Source organism: Lithobates pipiens, unplaced genomic scaffold, assembly GCF_037356315.1.
Source record: "Lithobates pipiens isolate NorthernLeopardFrog02 unplaced genomic scaffold, aLitPip1_a1.2 Scaffold_16, whole genome shotgun sequence".
NCBI classification, from domain to species: domain Eukaryota; kingdom Metazoa; phylum Chordata; class Amphibia; order Anura; family Ranidae; genus Lithobates; species Lithobates pipiens.
The window spans coordinates 498,819,980-498,843,253 of record NW_027507748.1 but is presented as its reverse complement, the minus strand read 5'-3'; the positions used below and the strand labels follow the sequence as shown (position 1 = coordinate 498,843,253).

The 23,274-nt window shown below is 42.3% G+C and overlaps 1 protein-coding gene across 1 annotated transcript in view; it reads right to left on the bottom strand.

Annotated features, from left to right (window-relative positions):
• Nucleotides 1-10,154: 10,154 nt before the first annotated feature.
• The window catches only part of FBXL3 (F-box and leucine rich repeat protein 3), a 31,750-nt gene continuing 18,630 nt past the window's right edge, over nt 10,155-23,274 (bottom strand). The window contains exons 2-5 of the mRNA XM_077483094.1: nt 19,968-20,334; nt 15,318-15,440; nt 13,087-13,258; nt 10,155-10,892 (exon numbers count right to left, since the gene is read on the bottom strand). Coding sequence (XP_077339220.1) covers nt 10,249-10,892; nt 13,087-13,258; nt 15,318-15,440; nt 19,968-20,333 — 1,305 coding nt within the window. The 5' untranslated portion in view covers nt 20,334 and the 3' untranslated portion in view covers nt 10,155-10,248. The remainder of the gene's footprint in view (nt 10,893-13,086; nt 13,259-15,317; nt 15,441-19,967; nt 20,335-23,274) is intronic.

Below are 23,274 nucleotides of genomic sequence, written 5' to 3'. Positions count from 1 at the left end.
GAAATAAGGGAGCTTCAATTCTTGTTTTGTCCAGAGTTGTGCCTTAAGCCTTGCATTGATTTGCAGTGGTAGTATACTAAAGAGGAACTTTACCCTCATAAGATTAACAAAGACATCTTTAGAAATGTTTAGTAATGGCAATTTACAGATAGATACTTATAGATAATTGTAGGCTTTATATTTTTGAATACCTTTTTTCTTTACCTCCCCATTCTTCTCATGGTGGCTATTTTCACTAGGGTAGAGGAATCCATCTCCCTTTACTTCCTGTAAATCTGGGTCGGCCTCCTGGAACATGTGACAGGAACTTCCAAGAATGCATCTGTGAAGTCAAGGTTACATAACCAGTGTCTCATGCAACCAGGAAGTGGAAATACCGTAATTGTATGTAAAATAGAAAAAAAAAAAAAAGTTGCCTGCTGCTATGATTTTTGGTGATAGGGGTTAAAGTAAAAGTTCTAATTTTTTTCCTATAAAAGTAACAAACATGTTATATTTACCTGCTCTGTTGTAGTGGCTTTGCACGGAGCAGCCCAGAGCCTCCTCTTCTCAGGTCCCTCTTCTGTGATCCTGGTCTCTCCCCTTCTGTTCAACGCCCCCACAGCAAGCAGCTTGCTATGGGGCCACCTGAGCCGATTCACAGCTCCCTTTGTCCATTCAGACACAGAGCTTCGCCTTGGCCCCACTCACTTTCTCCCTGTCAGGCTGGGCTCAACCATCGGCTAATTGCCAGCTCCTATCTATCTCTCCACAGTGACTCACCTGTTGATGATATCCTGCCCGTCAGTCCTGCCTACTTAAGCCATCCAGCCTAGATGATCTCTGCCTTCGCCACATCTCTAGAGACGCTCTCCTGTGTTCCTGTTAAAGACTTGCTTGGCTGACATTCCTTCTAGCACCAGATCCTGCTTGCTGTTCTACTATGCTTATCTCTGGCTCCCTGATATTTTGGCTTGTCTGACGATCCGTTCCAGTTCCTGAGGGCCGGTTCACACAGCAGGCGAGGCGTCTCCGACTTGCCTCGCCGCGACCTGCGGCGACCTCAGAGGCGACTTGCAGATGACTTCTGTATAGAAGTCAATGCAAGTCGCCCCGAGGTCGCCCAAAAGTAGTACAGGAACCTTTTTTCTGAGTCGGAGCGACTCGAGTCGCTCCTCTCAGAACGGTTCCATTGTACAGAACGGGGGCGACTTGCGGGAGCGAGGCGAGGCGAGTCGTGTCGCCTCGCATCGCCCGCTGTGTGAACCGGCCCTGAACGTTGGCTATGTTTTTGACTGTTTACCTTTTGATTGTTATTATTAAACAAGTGAGATTTAATTGTACTTCTGTCTCAGTCTGATCCATGGTTTCTGACACTCTCCTGATTGGCTAGTTTACTTCAATTGACAGCAGCGGCAGGCAAAGGCATTGCTGTGTCTCAGCCAATCAGGAGGGAGAATCTTGGATGGCTGAGGCACTCATGGACATAACTGGACAGTGGGTGCTGCTGCACACAGAAGGCTTTTTTTTTAATCTTAATGCATAGAATGCATGAAGATAAAAACCCTTCTGCCTTTACAACCACTTTAGGTTTAGGCGGTTGTCTGCAAATGACAAAAGTAATAACCAGTGTTATATTTGTAATTGTCCATCCACAGAGTATGTTTATTAGGCTTAGTGCACTGGACTTTTCATGTAATCACCTTTTCATCCCAGTTATTTGCCAGCATAAAGCACACACTACTACCTGTAGAGAATAGAGCAAATTGACATGAATAAAGCAAGGTTTGCACAAGCATGGAGATCTTTATCTGATTGACATTACAATACAAGTGTGTAACTTTACAGTAAAGTTAGCCCAATTTTTGCATAATGTGAAAGATGAAGTTACACAGAGTAAATAGATACCCAACATGGCACGCTTCAAAATTGCATACACTTGTGGAATGGTGCCAAACTTCGGTACTTAAAAATCCCCATAGGCGACCTTTTAAAATGTTTTACTGGTTACATGTTTAGAGCTATAGAGGAAGTATAGGGCTAGAATTGTTTCTCTCGCTCTAACGTTCGCGGCGACACCTCACATGTGTGGTTCAAACAGCGTTTTCATATGTTGGCGGGACTTAGGTATGCGTCCACTTCTGCGTGCAAGCACGACAACACAGGGGCACATTAAAAAAACAATTCTCTTTTTGATGACTTTTATTCCTATTACAAGGAATGTAAACATCCCTTGTAATAGGAATATGGCATGATCGGTCCGCTTGACAGTGAGATATGGGATCAATAAGACCCCACATCTCACCTCTAGGCTAGGACAGCTAAAAGAAAAAAGAAAAAAAAAAAAGGGTCTCAGCTTCCTATCTGAGGCAGCGCCATTTGTTTGAATGCAGAGGCCGGGCGTGCCATCATAACATCGCGAACGGCCTTCGAACGATCGTAGAAACCCATCGTAGATCCATCATAGAGACTCCGGCGACCATCTGGTCTGCTGGAAATCTCTATGGTAAACATTCGGGGCCAGCGGATCCGTTCTCCAACTCACCGATGCCAGCAGTGAGCCGGTAGAAGCACAGGAGGGTTGCGGGGTACGTCCCCTCTTGCAGCCCATAAGAATGATCAACCCTCTATGATCATTCTTATGGTGTAGGGAATCCATGGCTGAAAAAGCCAATATCTGAATGATGCCTATAGCTGCAGACATCATTCAGATATACCAGCACAAAGTCAAGGATGTCATATGACGGCCAGGATTGGGCAAGTGGTTAAAGTCCACACGTGCTTCAATGAATAAACCGTGATGTTGAACACTCAGATAAGGCTTGGTACTTCTGTTTGGATAATGTAATAAACAGTGCCGCTTACCAGGTAGGGTGGATCTCAAATTATAGAGATCAAATTAGCTCATCCAGGGATCACTCCGTTTGGGAAGTCCGCCGCAGTAGGAAACAGACAAACTGTGAAGCTGCAAGGCTTCACTTCCTGTTTCCCTTAGTAAGGATGTTGGCGCCTGCACCCGGAGCCAAGGGACAAGTTGGCTTCAGGTAAGGACATCATGGGCTCCCTGGGCAGGTAAGTGTCCTTATATTAAAAGTCAGCAGCTGCTGTATTTGCGTTTTTTTTTTTTCACCAGGCGGAACTCTGTTTTAAAAGTGATATTAAAAAAAAAAAAAAAAAAAAAAAAAAAACTTACTTACCTGCTCTATGCAGTAGTTTTGTACAGAGCAGCCCTGACCCTTTTCTTTGGTCCCTCCCTCCTGTAGAGTTCCTCCAGAACAAGCAGCTTGCAATGGGGCACCCAAGCAGGTGCATTCCAGAGCCGCAGCTCTGTGTGTCTGTTTAGACACGGAGCCGCGGCTCAGCCCCACCACCTCTCTCCTCATTGGCTGTCTGGCTGTGATTGGCATTTTCTCCCAGTGCTGTCTAAGCCAATGAGAAGGGAGAGTTCCAAGAGACAATGTTCTTGTGCACATCACTGAATCAAGAGGAAGCTCAGGTAAGTATTAGGGGGGCTGGGAGGGACTGCTGCACACAGGTTTTTTTACTTGAATGCATAGAATGTATAAAAGGTAAAAAAAACTTCAGCCTTTAGAACCACTTTAACATGTTAAGTTTAGAATGCTAAAAACAGGTTTAATACTACCTTAAACGATCAACTATGCCACTAGATTTACCTCAAATCTTTACAAACCCACAGAGCAAAATATTGTAAAAAAAAAAATAAAATAAAAAAAACATAAAGCCATGCTCATACTGGTGTGAAGATGTTGTGGGTGTTCTAGCGGTAAATATAATAAAAGTGAACATAAAATGTGTAATTACATGCACAGTAAGAAACAAAGACCCAAAAGAAAGCAATATATACTTAAAGCATCTTATAGAAATGTATCATGTACACAGATACAGGTATTTAAGATGTCAGAGAAGGGTATCACGCTCATAAGGCACTATAGAAAAAAAAAGTATTCTAAACCACAGTGCTTAGAATAACTATAAACTGACTTACACACGTAGTTTGACTAATATACACACTGCAATTGTGGGTACTATCATAAGCAATTTACATGCAAGTTTATTTTCTCTACTGTCATTATTTGGTGGGCAAGTGTGTTCTGTACCAAGGATAATAGATCACGTAATCTCTAAGCCTATACAAATAGAAGTTAATGTGTGTATATACAGTTGTGCTCATAAGTTTACATACCCTGGCAGAATTTATGATTTCTTGGCCATTTTTCAGAGAATATGAATAACACAAAAGCTTTTCTTTCACTCATGGTTAGGGTTTGGCTGAGGCCATTTCTTATCAATTAACTGTGCTTAATCTTTTTAAATCATAATGGCAACAGAAACTACCCAAATGACCCTGATCAAAAGTTTGAATGGCTATTAACAGGTAACCATCCTCACCTGTGATCTGTTTGCTTGTAGTGTGTGTGTGTGTGTGCGTGTGTGTGTTCAATGAGTTTATAGACTCCTGACAGACCCTTGAATTTTTCATCCAGTGCTGCACTGATATTTCTGGATTCTGAGTCACGGGGAAAGCAAAATAATTGTCAAAGGATCTGTGGAAAAAGGTAGTTAACTGTATAAAATGGGAAAGGGATATAAAAAGATATCCAAGGAATTGAGAATGCCAATCAGCAGCGTTCAAACTCTAATCAAGAAGTGGAAAATGAAGGGTTCTGTTGAAACTAAACCATGGTCAAGTAGACCAAATACAATTTCAGCCACAACTGCCAAGGAAAATTGTTTGGGATACAAAGAAAAAAAAAACTCGCACAACTTCAGGTGAAATACAGGACTCTCTGAAAACATGTGGTGTGGCTGTTTCAAGATACACAATAAGGAGACACTTGAAACACAGGGCCTAGTCGAACGGTCATTGGCTACAGCAGAATAAAGTGAAGGTTATGGAGTGGCCATCTCAGTCTCCTGACCCCAATATCATTGATCCACTCTGGGGAGATCTCAGAATGTGCAGTTCATGCAAGACAACCCAATAATTTACAAGAACTGGAGGCTTTTTTCCAAGAGGAATGGGCAGCCTTTCCATCTGAGAAGATAGAGTCTCATCCACAAAATACTTCAAGCTGTCATTGATATTAAAGGGGGCAATACACGGTATTAAGAACTGGGGTATGTAAACTTCTGATCAGGGTAATTTTCCCACTTTACTGGTCCTTTACCTCCCCCCCCCCCCCCCTTTCCTTGCGTTATATCTCTTTTCCCTATGACAAAGCCATTCCCAGTTCTACAGGTCAAAGTGTCTCGCTGGGACGTTACGCAGGATCCTATCAAACCACTGCAGCATGTTAATACTATATGTTTGAGTGTGTATGCAGCATGTGTGATTTCACACATAGGTAGGAGTAAATGGGCCATTAGGGTTTTGCTTTGTCATTCACTAAACTGCAGCACATAGATGTGAATGAGACACATAAGAATAGGATTTATAATTGACATTTGATTTCATGCAGCAAAATGCAAGAGTCTTACTGCATCAAAACAAACAATAATAGGCTCATAGGCCCCATTTACACCTTGGAGTTTTGGGATCACTGCAATTCTGTTTGTGATCTCAAAATACACTACAATTGCAAAACGCAGGCTCAGGTGCCATTATTTTCAATGGTACCTAAAACTCGATTTATCGTTCGGCAAATCGTTTGAAGCTTGTCACCCAAAAAGGAGCCGGAATCTCATGACAAAACCGGAATGCGTTTTAGGTGCCATTGAAAATAATGGCACCTGAGCCTGCATTTTGCAGAAATTCTGTCATGATCCCGAAACACCCAGGTGTTATTGGGGCCTTATGCCTACCAAGTATTTACTCAAGAACTACTCCCTGTGGTGTTTGTTGGGAATTACATAGTCCAGATCACAGCTTAGTGCTTAACCCCTTCCTGCCCTGCCTATAGCAAAATGATGGCCGGTGGTGGTTCAGTTATCCTGACTGGACATCATATGATGTCTTACAGGATAACAGCCGGCGTGCGCCCTTGGGGACGCGCATCGTGGTGATCAGTGGTGCGGCGTGTCAGTCTGACGCATAGATACACTGATCTTGGTAAAAAGCCTCTGACGGAGGCGCTTTACCATGTGATCAGCCACGTCCAATTATGGCTGATCACAGTGTAAACAGGAAAAGACATTTATTGGCTTTTTCTCACCTGCGTCTGGCAAACGCGAGTAGAGGAGAGTCGATCAGCGGCTCTAACGGGGAGGGGGGCGTTGGGGGATCTGCGCTGATTATTAGTGCAGCCCCCCCCCCCGGCAGATGCCCACACTGGACCACCAGGGATGGATGACCAGCTATGCCACCAGGGATGCCACATAGTGCCCAAAATATGCCAGTGCCCACAAATGGTGCCAGTCAGTAATAGCAGTACTAATGACTGCCAGGGGTTTCCTTATCAGTGATGACCATCACTGTCTCTTTGCCACCCATCAGTGCCCATCCATGCCACCCATAAGTACCCATCAGTGCAGCCTTTCTGTGCCCAGTGTCACATATGAGTGCCACCTATGAGTGTCCATCAGTGCTGCATACCAATGCTGCCATTCAGTACCCAATCAGTGCCGGATATGAGTGCCCATCAGTGCAGCCTCATCAGTGCCTGTCAGTGAAGGAGAAAACTTACTTATTTACAAAAATTTTATTACAGAAACAGAGAAAACCTTTTTTTTTCAAAATTGTTTGTCTTTTGTTATTTGTTGCGCAAAAAATAAAAACTCCAGCAGTGATCAAATACCACCAAAAGAAATCTCTATTTATGAGAACAAAATGATAAAAAAATGTGTTTGGGTACAGTGTAGCATGATTGCGCAATTGTCATTCAAAGTGCGACAGCGCTGAAAGATGAAAATTGGCCTGGGCAGGAAGGGGGTGTAAGTACCTGGTATTGAAGTAGTGGTTAAACAAGCTGAAATAAATGATCGTTTTATTATATGTACAACTGTCAGTACATAAGTGCCATTGGTTCTTAATGAACTTTGTAAAAATCCTAAAAATCTCACAGCTCCCTGGTTGAACCTAGTGATAATTGAGGTATACAAAGTTTGATCATCATACGGTAATCTGATTTTTTTTCCTCCATTCTTTTCCAGTTGGATAAGGAATATCACGGGTTAATATGACAACTTTATAGGACACTGATTTATGGAAACTTCCTTTAAGTGATAGCTGTCTTAAATAGTGGACTAATTCATCCACATACTATCAGACACTTTTGAAATGTCATATACTTGTCAAATAACATACTCTGAAATGCACAAGTGGTAATACCTGTCAACTCTACTCTGACAAATCGCATCACTGTGACAAGGGAACATTTTTAACAGATGCAACTAAATATTACAGTTGCCATGGCTCTGAATTTTGTATTGTCTACAACAGACCTACAGTTAACGCCTATATGTCAATAAAGGCTTGTTTTCACTGGTATCAGCCTCTGCAGTCCCTCTGAAAATGATCCAAGGTGGATCCCCGAGAGGCGATGTGTGTGCCTCCTCACTGCCTGTTTTAACCCCAAAAACTTCTCCCCAAACATGGTTGCAATGCAACGCCATTCACTTAAATAATTCTACTTGTTGCCCTCCAAACACAGCAGGGGGTAGAAATGATGAGCCCCCTGCAAGTGTACAATCCCTCCAGCTGCTGTTTTAGGCAAGGGAGAGATTGTGGCAAGTAAAATTGTGGTTCAACCGCCTATTTTTACTGCTCCCTGACCATGTGCAGATGAGCCTAAACAATGATGCCTTTTTTTAACACTCCGTTAAAGCTGCACTGTTTCTTTCCCCCTCCTGGTCCACCAGGGTCTCCAGCCTGCAGTCCTGTGAGTGACAGCAAAGAACAACTTGCATTTTCTCTACCTGTGAGCAGCACTGGATCTCACCGATTCCACTCACCAGCAGCAGCCAGACTCCTTGGTGACATCAGGGCCAGTACAGGGCCTAATACAGAAAGCCTCTTACACTCCTTAGAACTTGGTTAGGCAACCTTGGCACTCCAGCTGTGTTGCAACTACAAATTCCAACATACCTCTGTCTCGTATCAGAGGGTGAAGAAAACTACAAGGTTTTTCTGGACAAATGGCATAATGAACTGCTACAGCAAGGGTAGCATCAGTAAAGCCTAGTACAGCCTGCAGGGTTAAACAAAAAACTGACAGCTCAGGAGGAGCAGCTGTACTAACTATCCAATGTTAGTACAGCGATATCCCCCTGCTGTCCTAGTGTGTCTTGACAGGGGTACACCCCTTCAACAGAAACTTGTATATGTGTCAGCAGCCTTTAAAGTGTCACTTTAAGCAGTCCACTTACCACATCCTTTGAGACAGTCATGCTCACAATGTTTGTCTCAAGATTGTGCCTTCATACAAGTACCATCTGCCAATCTTTCCCTGTCTATGGTCTTTAGATTATTCTTTCAGTCAGTCAGTAACTGCTAATTTGAGCTGGCAAAATCAACATTCATTAACCACTTGCCTTCCGTCATATAGCAAAATGACGGTGGCAAAGTGGTTTTAATATCCTGACCGGACGTCATATGACGTGATCAGGATATTAAGCTGCTGCGCGCCCCCGGGGTCGCACATCGCGGGATGTCAGTCTGACCCCCCGCAACTACGATCTTGGTAAAGCATCTCAGACGGAGACTCTTTACCACGTGATCAGCAGTGTCCAATCACGGCTGATCACAGTGTAAATAGGAAGAGCAGTTGATTGGCTTTTTCTCACTCGCTTCTGTCAGACGCAAGTAGAGGAGAGCCGATCGGCTGCTCCTCTGATGGTGGGGGGGGGGGGGGTGCTGATCGATTATCAGCACAGATTCCCCCCCCCCAGGATGCCCACACTGGACCACCAGACCACCGGGGATGCCCAGCACCAGGTATGCCACCCTAGACCACCAGGTATGCCAGTCAGTGCCCACAATGGATGCCAATCAGTGCCCACAATGGGCATCACTGATTGGCATGCATTATTGTTTGCCACTGATGGGCATCCATCAGTACAATATAATACAATGCCGCCTATCAGTGCCCATCCATGCCAGTTATCAGTGCCAATTTGTGCCACCTATCAGTGCCCATCCATGTCGCCCATTAGTGCCACATATCAGTGCCCATCAATGCCACCTCAGTACCACTTAACTGGTGCCACCTCATCGGTGACCTATTTTTTTTTATTTGCTTAGCAAAAAATAAAAACCGTAGAGGTGAGCAAATACCACCAAAAAGAAAGCTCTATTTGTGGGGAAAAAATTATAAAAATTTCATTTGGGTACAGTGTAGCATGACTGTGCAATTGCTCAAAATTGGTCTGGGCAGGAAGGTGTTTAAGTGCCTGGTAATGAAGTGGTTAACATGGATTTGAATTAAAATATATTGACAAAAGATGCCAATGTGGGAAAAGTATTGTATTGCATCAAGTAAAAGCAATGTGAAAAAAGAGTAGGAAGTGAAAGACAATGAGAGATAGATAATATATATATATATATATATATATATATATATATATATATATATATATATATATATATATATATATATATATATATATATACATACATACTGTAAAATTCAGTTAGACTTATGACATGTCTGGTTTAGAGACAAATATACTTTTATACTTACAATACATCAGAGCATTCTTAAACTTTTCTAAAGTTCTTACACATTTAAACCTACAATTTCTTATGCAAGCGAAATGAAAAGCGTGTACACAATGTTCTGAGACATAAGAGAGATTTTCATTCCACCAGGGATTAATATGAAAATGAGAACTATGAGACAAGAAAGTAGGGCCTATTTATTAAGTACATACAAATGACAGATGCATCATGTAAGTACAAAAGGTGCCCTTTGCCTTTGGAAAAATACACATCCAGAAAAGATGTCTACAAATTAAGTGTATACATTTTTAAAACACTTTGTTTTGTACAAAGCTGAATACTTAAAGCAAAATCATTGAAAATGACTCTGAGCAAAGTACATGTCTCTGGCCCAGCCTTCACACAAGTATATTTTAAGTCAACCTACAGAAAAAAAAAAAAGAAAAAAAAAAAAAAAAAGCTGTGCGATGGTCCCTAGATATACCAAATTAATTAGTGTGAACTGAATACATTAATTCCTACACACTTAAATTTAAATAAAGCAAAAACGAAGAAGGGAAACTGGTAGAAGCGTTTATTAGCTTGCCATGCAATATATTGAAGATTTAAGGTGCTCTTCCACAAACCCACTGGAAACGAAGCGTGTTCAAATCCTACCAAGTAGGCATCATATCTGGAAACCAGACTCTGCCAAGATGCTTGGATACTTCCCAATGAATTTGCTCCAGATTATACTTCTGGTCAGGTATTAATACTTCCTCCATGATGGAAAGTTGAGACAAACGGCCACCACACATCTTAACAAACTCTACAAAAGCAGAGCAAGAAACTTCACATTCTCCAAGTCCAATGGCCGTCAGGCTCTTGCATCGCTCTGCAATGCGGATCAGTTCTTCATCAAGTGGACGAAGTCCATTGGCACATACAACAAGCTCCACTAATCTGGGACATGTCATGCCAACACGGCCAAGCACTTCCTTGCTTACCGATCTTCCAAAGTACAGATGTGTAACTGGTGTTTCGTAACGGAAAAAAGGATCAAACTCTTCTTCATAAAGGAAAAAGTACATGACTAAGTTCACCTTTGGAGAGTGCTTTATTAAAGCATCCCAGCTGCTTTTCTGAATGGTGTGAAAGTGCGTTTGTCCTGGGTTTTCACTGACAACATCAATACGCAAGTGCTCCAGACGAACATGCTTTTCTGAAGACAGTGCCAGGAGGAGCTCGTCACTCAGCAAATAATAGTTCAATGCCAACTCTCGCAATCCATGACACTGGTCAGCTACGCACAAGATTCCTGTAATCATATTTAAAACGTTTTAGCTGATTTGCATAGATTATTATAGGGGAAAAACAAAAAAACACACAATATAGCAGAAGGTCATAAATTCTACAAAAATGGCACTTGGTCCCCTCTTTCATATAGAAGGCAATTCCCTTCTGTACTGCAACACTTTTTAGAGGCTACCTCTCTCTGAGCACCTTTTGACATGTCTGGTCAGAGTGCCCAGCAGTACCAACATTTTGGACCTGCATATAGCAGTTATAACTAGGGATGCACCAATACCATTCTTGCAATGAGTACCGACACTTTTTTTTAGTACTGGCTCATACCAATTACCGATACCTACTGCAACTGTTTTGTTTACACTTCAGCTGTCAGCAATGGTACAAAGCATTGAAAAGTTATTTACAAATTAATTAAAATATTTTTACATTTTATTTCCTATTTTGTGCTTTTTTTTTCAATGTGAAAACGTGCAAATATATGTTAAAGGTGTCAAAATATTAACAAATAAAGCAAAAAAAAAAAAAGTTTTAATTATTAATAAAATAGCAGTGGGAAAAAAATAATCAGGAAATGAATAATTAAATGGAGGGGAATAAGGAGTTAATTAAGGATAATTGTCTTAAACTAGGGGTTAAACAGAGGAACATTTAATATATATAAAAAAAAATTTAAAAAAACTTGACAGGTTGCTTTAAACTGACTTCATCTGCTGATCAAAAGTTTATCCCCGTTTTACATGATAAACAGAAAGATAAAAAGAAACACATTGTTCGGTTCTGTATTTTTCTGTTTCAGCGGCTGAGCAATGTTGTTGATAAACATTGCCCAGCTTTTTATTTTGGCAGCTGCAATTGCTGGGACTTCGTTTCGTTTGACCCTGCTCTTTAACAACCGATAATTGCCGCCGTTTTTATTTAATTTTAAAATTCAGCTTGCAGTGGGGAAATCCCAACGACAGCTGAAAAAAAACAAATCTGAAAGTGTCGGTTTCAGGTATCGGAGCATTGGCACGAGTACCGGTACTCCTGTAAATGCTTAGTATCAGTGCAACCCTAGTTATAACATAAGGCATTGGGTAGTTGACACCAGAAGAATTTATTAGAATTTCTTCTTTTCAAGACATCTGATTGCTGCTAGTAATGCCTACCTTTACAGCAGAAAAAAAGGACAATTACTAAAGTGTGGAAGTCCCCATCATCCATTGAAAAAATATCAGAATATGGTCTCTCAAACTATGTTCTTCAAAAAGCTTACCGCATTACAAGAGGACAAACTAGCCTATCGCAACTTATACATGTAGGATAAGTGCATAATTCTATCCCATGGAACCCAGCAGTCTGGCCTACTGCACCCATCCCAACTCAGTCCTGGCCTCCCTTCTCATGAGACCCTTGTATTGTTTCCCTTTCACCTTTTATTTTATTTGTTTTTATTTTATTTGTCCCCTTTACACTTTTTATGTCACATTTGCTCACCGACTGCCACAATTATGTGGGTGTCCTTTGGGTTTTGTTACTACCGTATTTTGTAAAAGTTGAAAGACTGCATTCTATGCAACATGATAATTTCCCACCAAGGGAACGTGCCTGAAGTAATGATTATCTCTGTTGATATCGATGTTCCTCAGTTTTCATATTTTTCTGTATTTTTCTTACACAACTATTTTACGTTAAAATTTATTGAAATAAAGCTATAGACTCATTACATTAATGATTGTTAAAAATTCTGAAATTCATAAAATTTATGAATATATATATATTTTTTATTTATTAATAAAAAAATAAAATAAATGTGGAGCCCTGTACAAATGTATGGAATTGTTGATGTACAGCAGCACTCACCCTAGGACAGAAAGTCTCTTACCAGCAAGATCGACAGGTAAATGAAAAAAAAAAAAAAAGAGAGCTTGCATGGAAAAGTAATTTCCTAAAACTCCTTTTTCTGAAGTTTACAAACACGTTCAATCATTTTAAAGCATACCTCCATGTTTACGGTGCCTTTAAAGAGTTTGTATGGGCCAAGCTGGCCCAAATGACCTACTTCCTTCACAAACAGATGTGCCTGTTGGGCATGGTGTATGTAGCATCAGCTTCCTACTACTTACAGTGCTATATGGGAAGTCCAAACAAACTATAGTTAAATGAAATGAAACATGGAGATCAGCTTTAAACTAAATCAAGCATATTGTCCACATACGTACCTGCAGGAGAAACATGTGGGCAACTGCTCATTTTCAGAAGTTTCAATGTGTCGCTGTTATTTGCCACTAGCACTTTCAGAGATGGATCGTCAACTGGAGTGTCATCAATTTTAAGTGAGGAGAGGGATTTTGAATTAACAAACACAACAGTAAGTGCAGATATGAAGTGTGACTATGCAGGAGAAAGAAAAACAAGAGTGTGTTACTGCTTTAAAATGACAATGCCTATAACCATACAAGTACCAGGTACAAGATATTGCAGTTTATCAGTCCTTATATAATGGTGGCTGCATTAGTTTTGCTCTTCATTTCTTTTTTTTTTCTTTTTATCTGGTAATCCTGAAAAATAAAGCACTATAGCTATGGAGGAAGCAGCATTGTCTCCAATTTCACTAAAAACGTATCCTCTTCTCCATCTATATTGCATACAGTTCAGAGCATAGGAAGTGATGAGACATTTCTTTTCTGGCAGAACCAAAAACAAAATTTTGTACTTGCTAAAAATGTTAATAGAAAAAAAAAAAAAAACACAAAACTATTGCAGCTACCACATCTAGGCACTGGTAAGCTGCAATATATATTAACCGGTTCCCGACCAGCTCAAGCACATATACTCCAGCAGAATGGCTCCCCTGGGCGAAACCCTCATATGGGTACGTCCTTCCCCTTTTTGGCCATCAGACGTATGATCCGCTGTGTGTGGTCGGCAGCGATCGCATGCATGAGTGCCAGTGTGGGGATTTGTGTGTATAAACACACAAATCCCTGAGCTGTCAGAGGAGAGGAGACATGTCATTTGTTCCTAGTAAGTAGGAACAGTGATATGTCTCCTCTCTTACTCAGTCCTATCCCCATACAGTTAGAACACACATTTAATCTCTTGATCACCCCCTAGTGTTAACCCCTTTCCTGCCAGTGACATTTACACAGTAATCAGTGCATTTTTATAGCACTGATCATTGAACAATTGTCAATGGTCCCAAAAATGTGTCAAACGTGTCCGATCTGTCTGTGGCAATGCCGCTAAACATCGCAGATCATAGCCATTAATAGTAAAAAAAAAAATATTGAAAATGCAATAAATCTTTCCCATAGTTTGTAGACACTAACTTTTGCGCAAACCAATCAATATACGCTTATTGCAAATTTTTTTTACCAAAAATATGTAGAATACATATTGGCCTACACTGATGAAGAAATTTGTTTTTGTTTTTTTAAATTGGGGGGATATATTTTATAGTAAAAAGTAAACAAATATATAATTTTTCCCCCAAAATTTTCGCTCTTTTTGGTTTATAGCACAAAAAATAAAAAACGTAGAGGTAATCAAATACCACAAAAAAGAAAGCTCTATTTGTGGAAAAAAAGAACGCAAAATTTAGTTTGGGTAGAGCATTGGATGACCTGCATTAGTCAGTTAAAGCAATGCAGTGCCAAATTGTAAAAAGTGCTCTGGTCAGGAAGGGGGTAAAATCTTCCAGGGCTGAAGTGGTTAAAGTGGAACTTTAGTAAGAAAATTAAAGTCCTGCTAGTTCACTTCAGGCTTGTCCTTTTTGCAGGTATGGTTATGTAAAACATTTAAAATAAGCCTATATTGTTTAAAATCCAGTAATTCACTGTCTCACCCTGCTGTGCACATGCTCAGTTGCTCCCAATTTTAGGCATTTTTTAGGCACTGCTGAGTTTGTAAAAGCCAATCTGCTGACAGCCTTAAAACAGAATTAAACCCTCCTACCTATCCTTTACAGCCAAGGAAGCTGCTTCTGCTTGATCTGCAACTACCATGGTGCTGCACATGTGATCAGTTATGACATCAGCCATTTGATGGTTTGACAGTTTGGTTGAGGACACAATCAAATCAAACTGTTTTTTGAAACTGGTAAATTGATTGGTTTAGTTCCACTATATGGTTCACAGCTGGGACTTTGGGCTTCTGCAAAAAGCAGCCTCCAGTAAGAAGAAACAGAAGCAATGCTGAAGGCAATTTACAGCACACACTATTTTGGTAGCATAGATATTAATGTGGAATGTACACAGTATGTTCCTTGCTAAAGCACATTATTTTTAATTAGGTTTTTATGGGTAAAGCTCCACTTTAAACATTTGTTCTTGGGTTTAGATATTACGTTAAGGATTTTTTTCCTGTAAAGAAAAGTGATGACTGCACCCAAGTAAGGTTTAGCAGAAGAAAATGAAAATCACCGGTTTTCAAAACAAACACCAGTATTTACCTTTGGTAGATCCATAAAGCTTGGTCTTGCAGTTGAAATAAGTCCAAGAGTTTTTAGGGAGCAATTTACCAGTTGCGAAAGAATATCACATGCAGCTTCTGCGGATTCCTTGCTGCTATCCACCTGTGATGCAGACAAAGTATAATGCGTGATAGAAATTCCCAAAAAGCTCCACTCGAGCATTTAACTGCCCATACATTATACAATTTTCTTATTCAATTTCCTTTGTATTTACCTTCAACTATGTAGTCCTCACTAAACAGAAAGAACCCTAGTGGACAGGACCTACCTCATCTTTCACCGACTCTGGAATGAAGATCTATATAGTAGCAAATAACACTATTACCAAAAGTATTTAGGACACCTGCCTTTACACGCACATGAAATTTTGATGGCATCAGTCTTAGTCCGTAGGGTTCAATATTGAGTTGCCCCACCCTTTGCAGCTATAACAGCTTCAACTCTTCTGGGAAGGCTTTCCGCAAGGTTTAGGAGTGTCTATGGGAATGTTTGACCATTCTTCCAGAAGCGCATTTGTGAGATCAGGCACTGATGTTGGAGAGAAGGCCTGGCTCGCAGTCCCTGCTCTAAATCATCCTCAAAGGCGTTCTATCGGGCTGATGTCAGGACTCTGTGCGAGCCAGTCAAGTTCCTCCACCCCAAACTCACTCACTGTGCACTGGTCCAAATCATCCCAAAGGTGCTCTATCAAGTTGAGGTCAGGACCAGTGTTAAATTTCGCCAACGAAAAAGTTTGTCAAAGATTTCATTTTTACAGTGATGAAAACTAAACTAAAAGTACAGCACATTTTCGTCCACTGAAAAAAAAAAAAAAAAAAAAAAAAAAAATTAATATATCAAATCCGTTTACCCTCATGAACTACCGTATTTATCGGCGTATAACACACTGCGTGCATGTTATACGCCGATATTTGTTTTTACCAACAGGGGGGCAGGGAGTGAGCGATCCGTCCCAGGTGCCACACATTGGGGTGGTGTCAGGCCATCTGCCCCACCTCTCTTGGTCCTGGGACAGCACTGCCAACATAGTCCAACGTTAGGAAAAAAAAAAAAAAAGGAAAAGAAAATTAAAAAAAATCACTGCCAGCCCCTCCTACACCGCTCTTCCTGTGTCACTCATAGTTAAATGAAGCTTCTAAAATACCGAAATGGCTCCTTTCTTGTCGGCCGCTCTCCTCCTCCGAGTGTTGCTTTAGATTTGAGGAGAGCGGTCACATGACCATCCATGAATCGTGAGGAGAGCAGTCATGTGACTGGGTCAGTGAAAGAACGGAACTACTTACCGTATATACTCGAGTATAAGCCGAGATTTTCAGCCTCTTTTTTGAGGCTGAAAGTGCCCCCCTCGGCTTATACTCGAGTCATCGCTGTCTGCCCGCTCGATCAGCGTGTCGAGCAGACAGACAGCGGCCATTCTATAATTCAAAAGCCGCGCCTCCGGCTCCGCCTTCGCCTGTGATAGGCGGAACACTGAATTTCCCAGCAGCCTGTGTTCCGCCTATCACGGACATCGTATCATCCTCGTACGAGGATGATACGATGTCCGTGATAGGCGGAACACAGGCTGCTGGGAAATTCAGTGTTCCGCCTATCACAGGCGAAGGCGGAGGCGCGGCTTTTGAATTTTACAATGGCCGCCGAGGCGCCGACGAAGAGGGCACGGGACGGAGGCAAGGCAAGGCACGGCACGGCACGGGACGGGACGGAGGCAAGGCAAGGCAAGGCACGACACGGGACGGAGGCAAGGCACGGCACGGGACGGAGGCAAGGCACGGGACGGAGGCAAGGAGGCAAGGCACGGGACGGAGGCTCGGGACACAGGTAGGCTGGACACACACACACACACACACACACACACACACACACACACGGATGGAGACACACACACACACAGGGATGGATGGATACACACACACACACACACACACACACACACATGGATGGAGACACACACACACACAGGGATGGATGGATGGATGGAGACACACACACACAGGGATGGATGGATGGAGACACACACACACAGGGATGGATGGATGGATGGATGGAGACACACACACACAGGGATGGATGGATGGATGGACACACACACACACAGGGATGGATGGACGGACACACAGGGATGGACGGACACACAGGGATGGACGGACACACAGGGATGGACGGACACACAGGGATGGACGGACACACACACAGGGATGGACGGACACACACACAGGGATGGACAGGCATGTCTCACCCTCGGCTTATACACGAGTCAATAAGTTTGCCAGTTTTTTTGGGGGTAAATTGGGGGCCTCGGCTTATATTCGGGTCGGCCTATACTCGAGTATATACGGTACTGAGTTATTTAGAGACTTTGATTTATGATAAGAGTGACACAGGAGGAGCAGTGTATTAGAAAGGGCTGGCACTGGCCTGACTTATTCTTAACTTTAGAGTATGCTCGCAGCGCTGTCCCAGGAGACTGGGGGTCTCCTGGGAGTGTAGGAGGGCTGTGTACTGTGCAGAGGGTGGGGGACTGTGTACATTCAATTTTAGTTGACTAAAATGATTTTATTCAACTAAAATGTAATGGAGGTTTTAGTCAACTAAAATACGACTAAAAAGGGACTAAAACTAAAATGGCATTTTAGTCACTAGTCACTATCAGTGTTATTTACGAAAGGCAAATCCACTTGAAATTACACCTAAAGCGCACTTGGAAGTGCAGTCGCTGTAGATCCGAGGGGGACATGAAAGGAAAATAAAAAACAGCATTTTTGCTTGCACACGACTGGTTAATAAAATCAGCAGAGCTTCCCTCATTTCAAATCTACCCCTCAGATTTACAGGGACTGCACTTCCAAATTTCAAGTGCAGTTTGCACTTGTAGTGCAAAGTGGATTTGCCTTTCCTAAATAACCCCCTATGACTAAAACACTTGCAGAAGACTAAAATTGGCATAAAACTAAAAATTTCATTTTAGTCCTAAGACTAAATCAAAATTTGCTGCCAAAATTAACACTGGTCAGGACTCTGTGCAGGCCAGTCAAGTTCCTCCACCCCAAACTCACTCATCCATGTTTTTATGGACCTTGCTGGTCATGTTGGAACAGGATGGGGCCATCCCCAAACTGTTTCCACAAAGTCAGGAGCATAAAATTGTCTATTGACATCTTAAGATTACCCTTCGCTGGAACTAAAGGGCAAAGAGCAACCCCTGAAAAACAATCCCACATCATAATCATTCTTCCACCAATTGATTTGGACCAGTGCACAAAGCAAGGTCCATAAAGACATGGATGAGCGTGTTTGGGGTGGAGGAACTTGACTGGCTCGCACAGTCAAGTTCTGTCATCAACCCGACAGAACAGCTTGGGATGATTTGGAGCAGAGACTGCGAACCAGGCCTCCTCTCCAACATCAGTGCCTGACCTCACAAATGCACTTCTAGAAGAATGGTCAAACATTACCATAGACACACTCCTAAACCTTGTGGACAGCCTTCCCAGAAGAGTTGAAGATGTTAGAGCTGCAGAAGAATGAGCCAACTCAATATTGGACCCTACGAATTTAGACTGGGATGCCATTAAAGTTCATGTAAAGGCAGGCGTCCCAATACTTTTGGTAATATAGTGTATATCTGCACCTCCCAAAGTTGCTGTACGAGAGACAACCCCTTAGCCTTACACACTGCACACAGGCTATCCGCAAACTGAGCAAGTGCCAATCCCTGTAATCCTCAAATGTTTACAGCCCTGACCTCTGAGCTGGCTATGGTTGCAGAATCCATCTGCCCTGGTAATAAAAAGGAATACTTGTGGACCACCTAGGAGTACAACATCTCATGTGAGTGTACATGTGGATTCCACTCTAGAGCCTTATTCACCTCCCTGTGTATAACCTGTTTACTTATGTATCCAGTGCACCATTAGCGAGCTCGGTTTTATTCCCCTCAATACGAGCATTTTTCTTAATCTCCCCCCCCCCCCCAAAAAAAAGGAGATGAAGCATGAGATCACCCTGGGGTGTCTACTTTCCAAAAATGGGTTAATATAACAGGTGGATGTGTGTTGCACACAATGCTGATATTCCCGGCTGACTTTCCCATGTGCATCTGCAATTTAACCCTCAATATCTGAATTTCTCTACAGAGCTCACCAGTGTATCCCCATAGACGTGCAATGGGCATGTGGAGGGGGAGCTTCAACCACCCACGAATGTCCGACATCAATATGGTGGTGAAATCCATTGCACACACAGTATCGTTTGGCCTGTACCACTATTATTGCACAAGCGCCAGACCCTACCACGTTTCTGACATCACAATATGTCAGCAAACCCTGTGCATGTGTAGTAAGTAGCAGTATGGAGCAGCCACTATCACATATGCATATTGATGGCAGCTTTTCGTGAGTGAAAGCAACTCATGCTCCCACTTTAATGTGCACAATAAATTCCCACTTACACCACAGCGCTCTACTCTTGTCACGTGTGCTCACCTACCTCTGCTTTGACCTTTCTTCCCTGCGCCCCCCTCCTACCCACATCCAAATTTTAACACTTTTGTTGGTTTCTAAATAAATACATACAATGGAAAGCATACTCCAGCAGTTCATTTCTTATGACAATGTTTCAGTAACATACCTTAAAGCTGACATACTGCAGGTGATTTGAATGTCTTTTTATGATCTGTTTGATCAGATCAGGATGTGTTGCCTTTAGGTAAGAAGTAGCTGGCTGATTAAGTTCAAATTCAAAACAACGCCACAGGTCAGGCATGTGAAAAACATGGTTCCAGTTCCTGCACACCTGTGAAGCGTGTGCGCGGTCCAAAAGTGGCAAATACTGAAAAATCTGTAGTATTATATCTGGGAGTAGATTTGCCCAGTCATGTGACTTCGACATCTTTGTTGTTTTATCTCCTGAACTTTTGGGTCTCTTTGACAATTCCCCCAGTTCTCCTACCGATAAACCAATGCTGGTATCACTGGCCATTCTTCCTCTTTTCATCCTATATATAAAGAGAATATACACATCAGACATCTAGAATCATAAGAAAAAAAATTGGAATATGATCAATAAACAAATGGAGTTAGAAAATACGTATTATGCCATTTGTTGGTATTGCTCTTCATGGTGTTAACTTGGGGATTATAGTAAGGTTCAGCTACCAGGCCAATGTTAACCACTTTCAGACCGGACCATTTTGCTGGTAAATGACCAGAGGTCTTTTTACACTTTGGCACTGCGCTGCTTTAACTGGTAATTGCGCGGTCATGCAATGTTGTACCCAAACAAAATTTGCGTCCTTTTCTTCCCACAAATAGAGCTTTCTTTTGATGGTATTTGATTGCCTCTGCGATTTTTATTTTTTGCGATATAAACGTAAAAAGACCGCAAATTTTGAAAAAAAATGATATTTTCTACTTTTTGTTATTAGAAAAATCCAATAAACTCAATTTTAGTCATACATTTAGGCCAAAATGTATTCAGCCACATGTCTTTGGTAAAAAAAAAGTCAATAATTGTATATTTATTGGTTTGCGCAAAAGTTGTCACATCTACAAACTAAGGTACGTTTTCTGGAATTTACGCAGCTTTTAGTTTACGACTGCCTATCTCATTTCTTGAGGTGCTAAAATGGCAGGGCAGTACAAAACCCCCCCAAATGACCCCATTTTGGAAAGTAGACCCCCTAAGGAAATTGATAAGAGGCATGTTGAGCCCATTGAATATTTTATTTTTTTGCCTCAAGCGATTGAATAATGACAAAAAAAAATTTTTTTTTTTTTTTTTACACAAAGTTGTCACTAAATGATATATTGCTCACACATGCTATGGGCGTATGTGAAATGACACCCCAAAATAAATTCTGCTGCTTCTCCTGAGTACGGGGATACCACATATGTGGGACTTTTTGGGAGCCTAGCCGCGTACGGGGCCCCGAAAACCAAGCACCGCCTTCAGGCTTTCTAAGGGCGTACATTTTTGAGTTCACTTCTCACTACCTATTACAGTTTTGAAGGCCATAAAATGCCAAGATGGCACAAAACCCCCACAAATGACCCCATTTTAGAAAGTAGACACCCCAAGCTATTTGCTGAGAGGCATGTTGAGTTCATGGAATATTTTATATTTTGCCACAAGTTGCGGGAAAATTACAAACTTTTTTTTTTTTTTTTTTTTTTTCACAAAGTTGTCACTAAATGATATATTGCTCACACATGCCATGGGCATATGTGAAATGACACCCCAAAATAAATTCTGCTGCTTCTCCTGAGTACGGGGATACCACATATGTGGGACTTTTTGGGAGCCTAGCCGCGTACGGGGCCCCGAAAACCAAGCACCGCCTTCAGGCTTTCTAAGGGCGTAAATTTTTGAGTTCACTTCTCACTACCTATTACAGTTTTGAAGGCCATAAAATGCCAAGATGGCACAAAACCCCCACAAATGACCCCATTTTAGAAAGTAGACACCCCAAGCTATTTGCTGAGAGGCATGTTGAGTCCATGGAATATTTTATATTTTGCCACAAGTTGCGGGAAAATTACAAACTTTTTTTTTTTTTTTTTTTTTTTCACAAAGTTGTCACTAAATGATATATTGCTCACGCATGCCATGGGCATATGTGAAATGACACCCCAAAATAAATTCTGCTGCTTCTCCTGAGTACGGGGATACCACATATGTGGGACTTTTTGGGAGCCTAGCCGCGTACGGGGCCCCGAAAACCAAGCACCGCCTTCAGGCTTTCTAAGGGCGTTACAGTTTTGAAGGCCATAAAATGCCAAGATGGCACAAACCCCCCCCAAATGACCCCATTTTGGAAAGTAGACACCCCTAAATTTAGGGGTACACTAGTGAGACTAGGTAATAAATGGCGGGTGCCCTGAAACTATAAAAAAAATAACTAACCAATCAGCGTCACCTGTAACAGTTATATGGTGATCACTGGTGAAAGGGTTAACTAGGGGGCAATCAGGGGGCTTTATGCGGTAGTATATGGGGGTCCCTGGCGCTATAAAAAGCTGCGGCGAACCTAAATACCTACCTGCCTAACTAGCGTCACCTGTGACACTAATACAGCGATCAGAAAAACGATCGCTTATTAGGCTGGGTTCACACTGGAGCGATGCGGGAACGCCACGAATGCGCGGCGGGTTCCCGCATCGCATGCCTCCCGGCGGCAGTTCACACTGCCCTATGCGAACTGCTGGGAGTGTCAGTGAAATGTTACAGACACCCCCAGATCAGTTCGCATATCGCAGTGCGATCTGCAAACTCGGATCGCATGGTGTGAACACCCATGCGATCCGATTCTGCTGCGGGCCAAAAAAAGGGTCCCGTGCGAATTTGCGGCGGGTGCGGCGGGTGTGGCGGGTGCGGCGAATGGCTGAACTCGAATCGCACAGAGATCGGATGTGATTTGCACTGCAGTGCGGTGCGAATCACATCCGTTCTCAAACCGCTGCAATGTGAACCCAGCCTTAGTGACACTGGCGACGGGGGGTGATCACGGGGTTAAACCTTTATTGGGGGGGTTAGGGGGGTACCTTAGAACTAAAGGGGGCTAACCCTAACTGCCCTAACAGTTATTAGTCACAAATGACACCCGCCGGGTGATCAGGGGGTTAAACCTTTATTAGGTAATAAATGGCGGGTGCCCTGAAACTATAAAAAAATAACTAACCAACCAGCGTCACCTGTAACAGTTATATGGTGATCACTGGTGAAAGGGTTAACTAGGGGGCAATCAGGGGGCTTTATGCGGTAGTATATGGGGGTCCCTGGCGCTATAAAAAGCTGCGGCGAACCTAAATACCTACCTGCCTAACTAGCGTCACCTGTGACACTAATACGGCGATCAGAAAAATGATCGCTTATTAGGCTGGGTTCACACTGGAGCGATGCGGAAACGCCACGAATGCGCGGCGGGTTCCCGCATCGC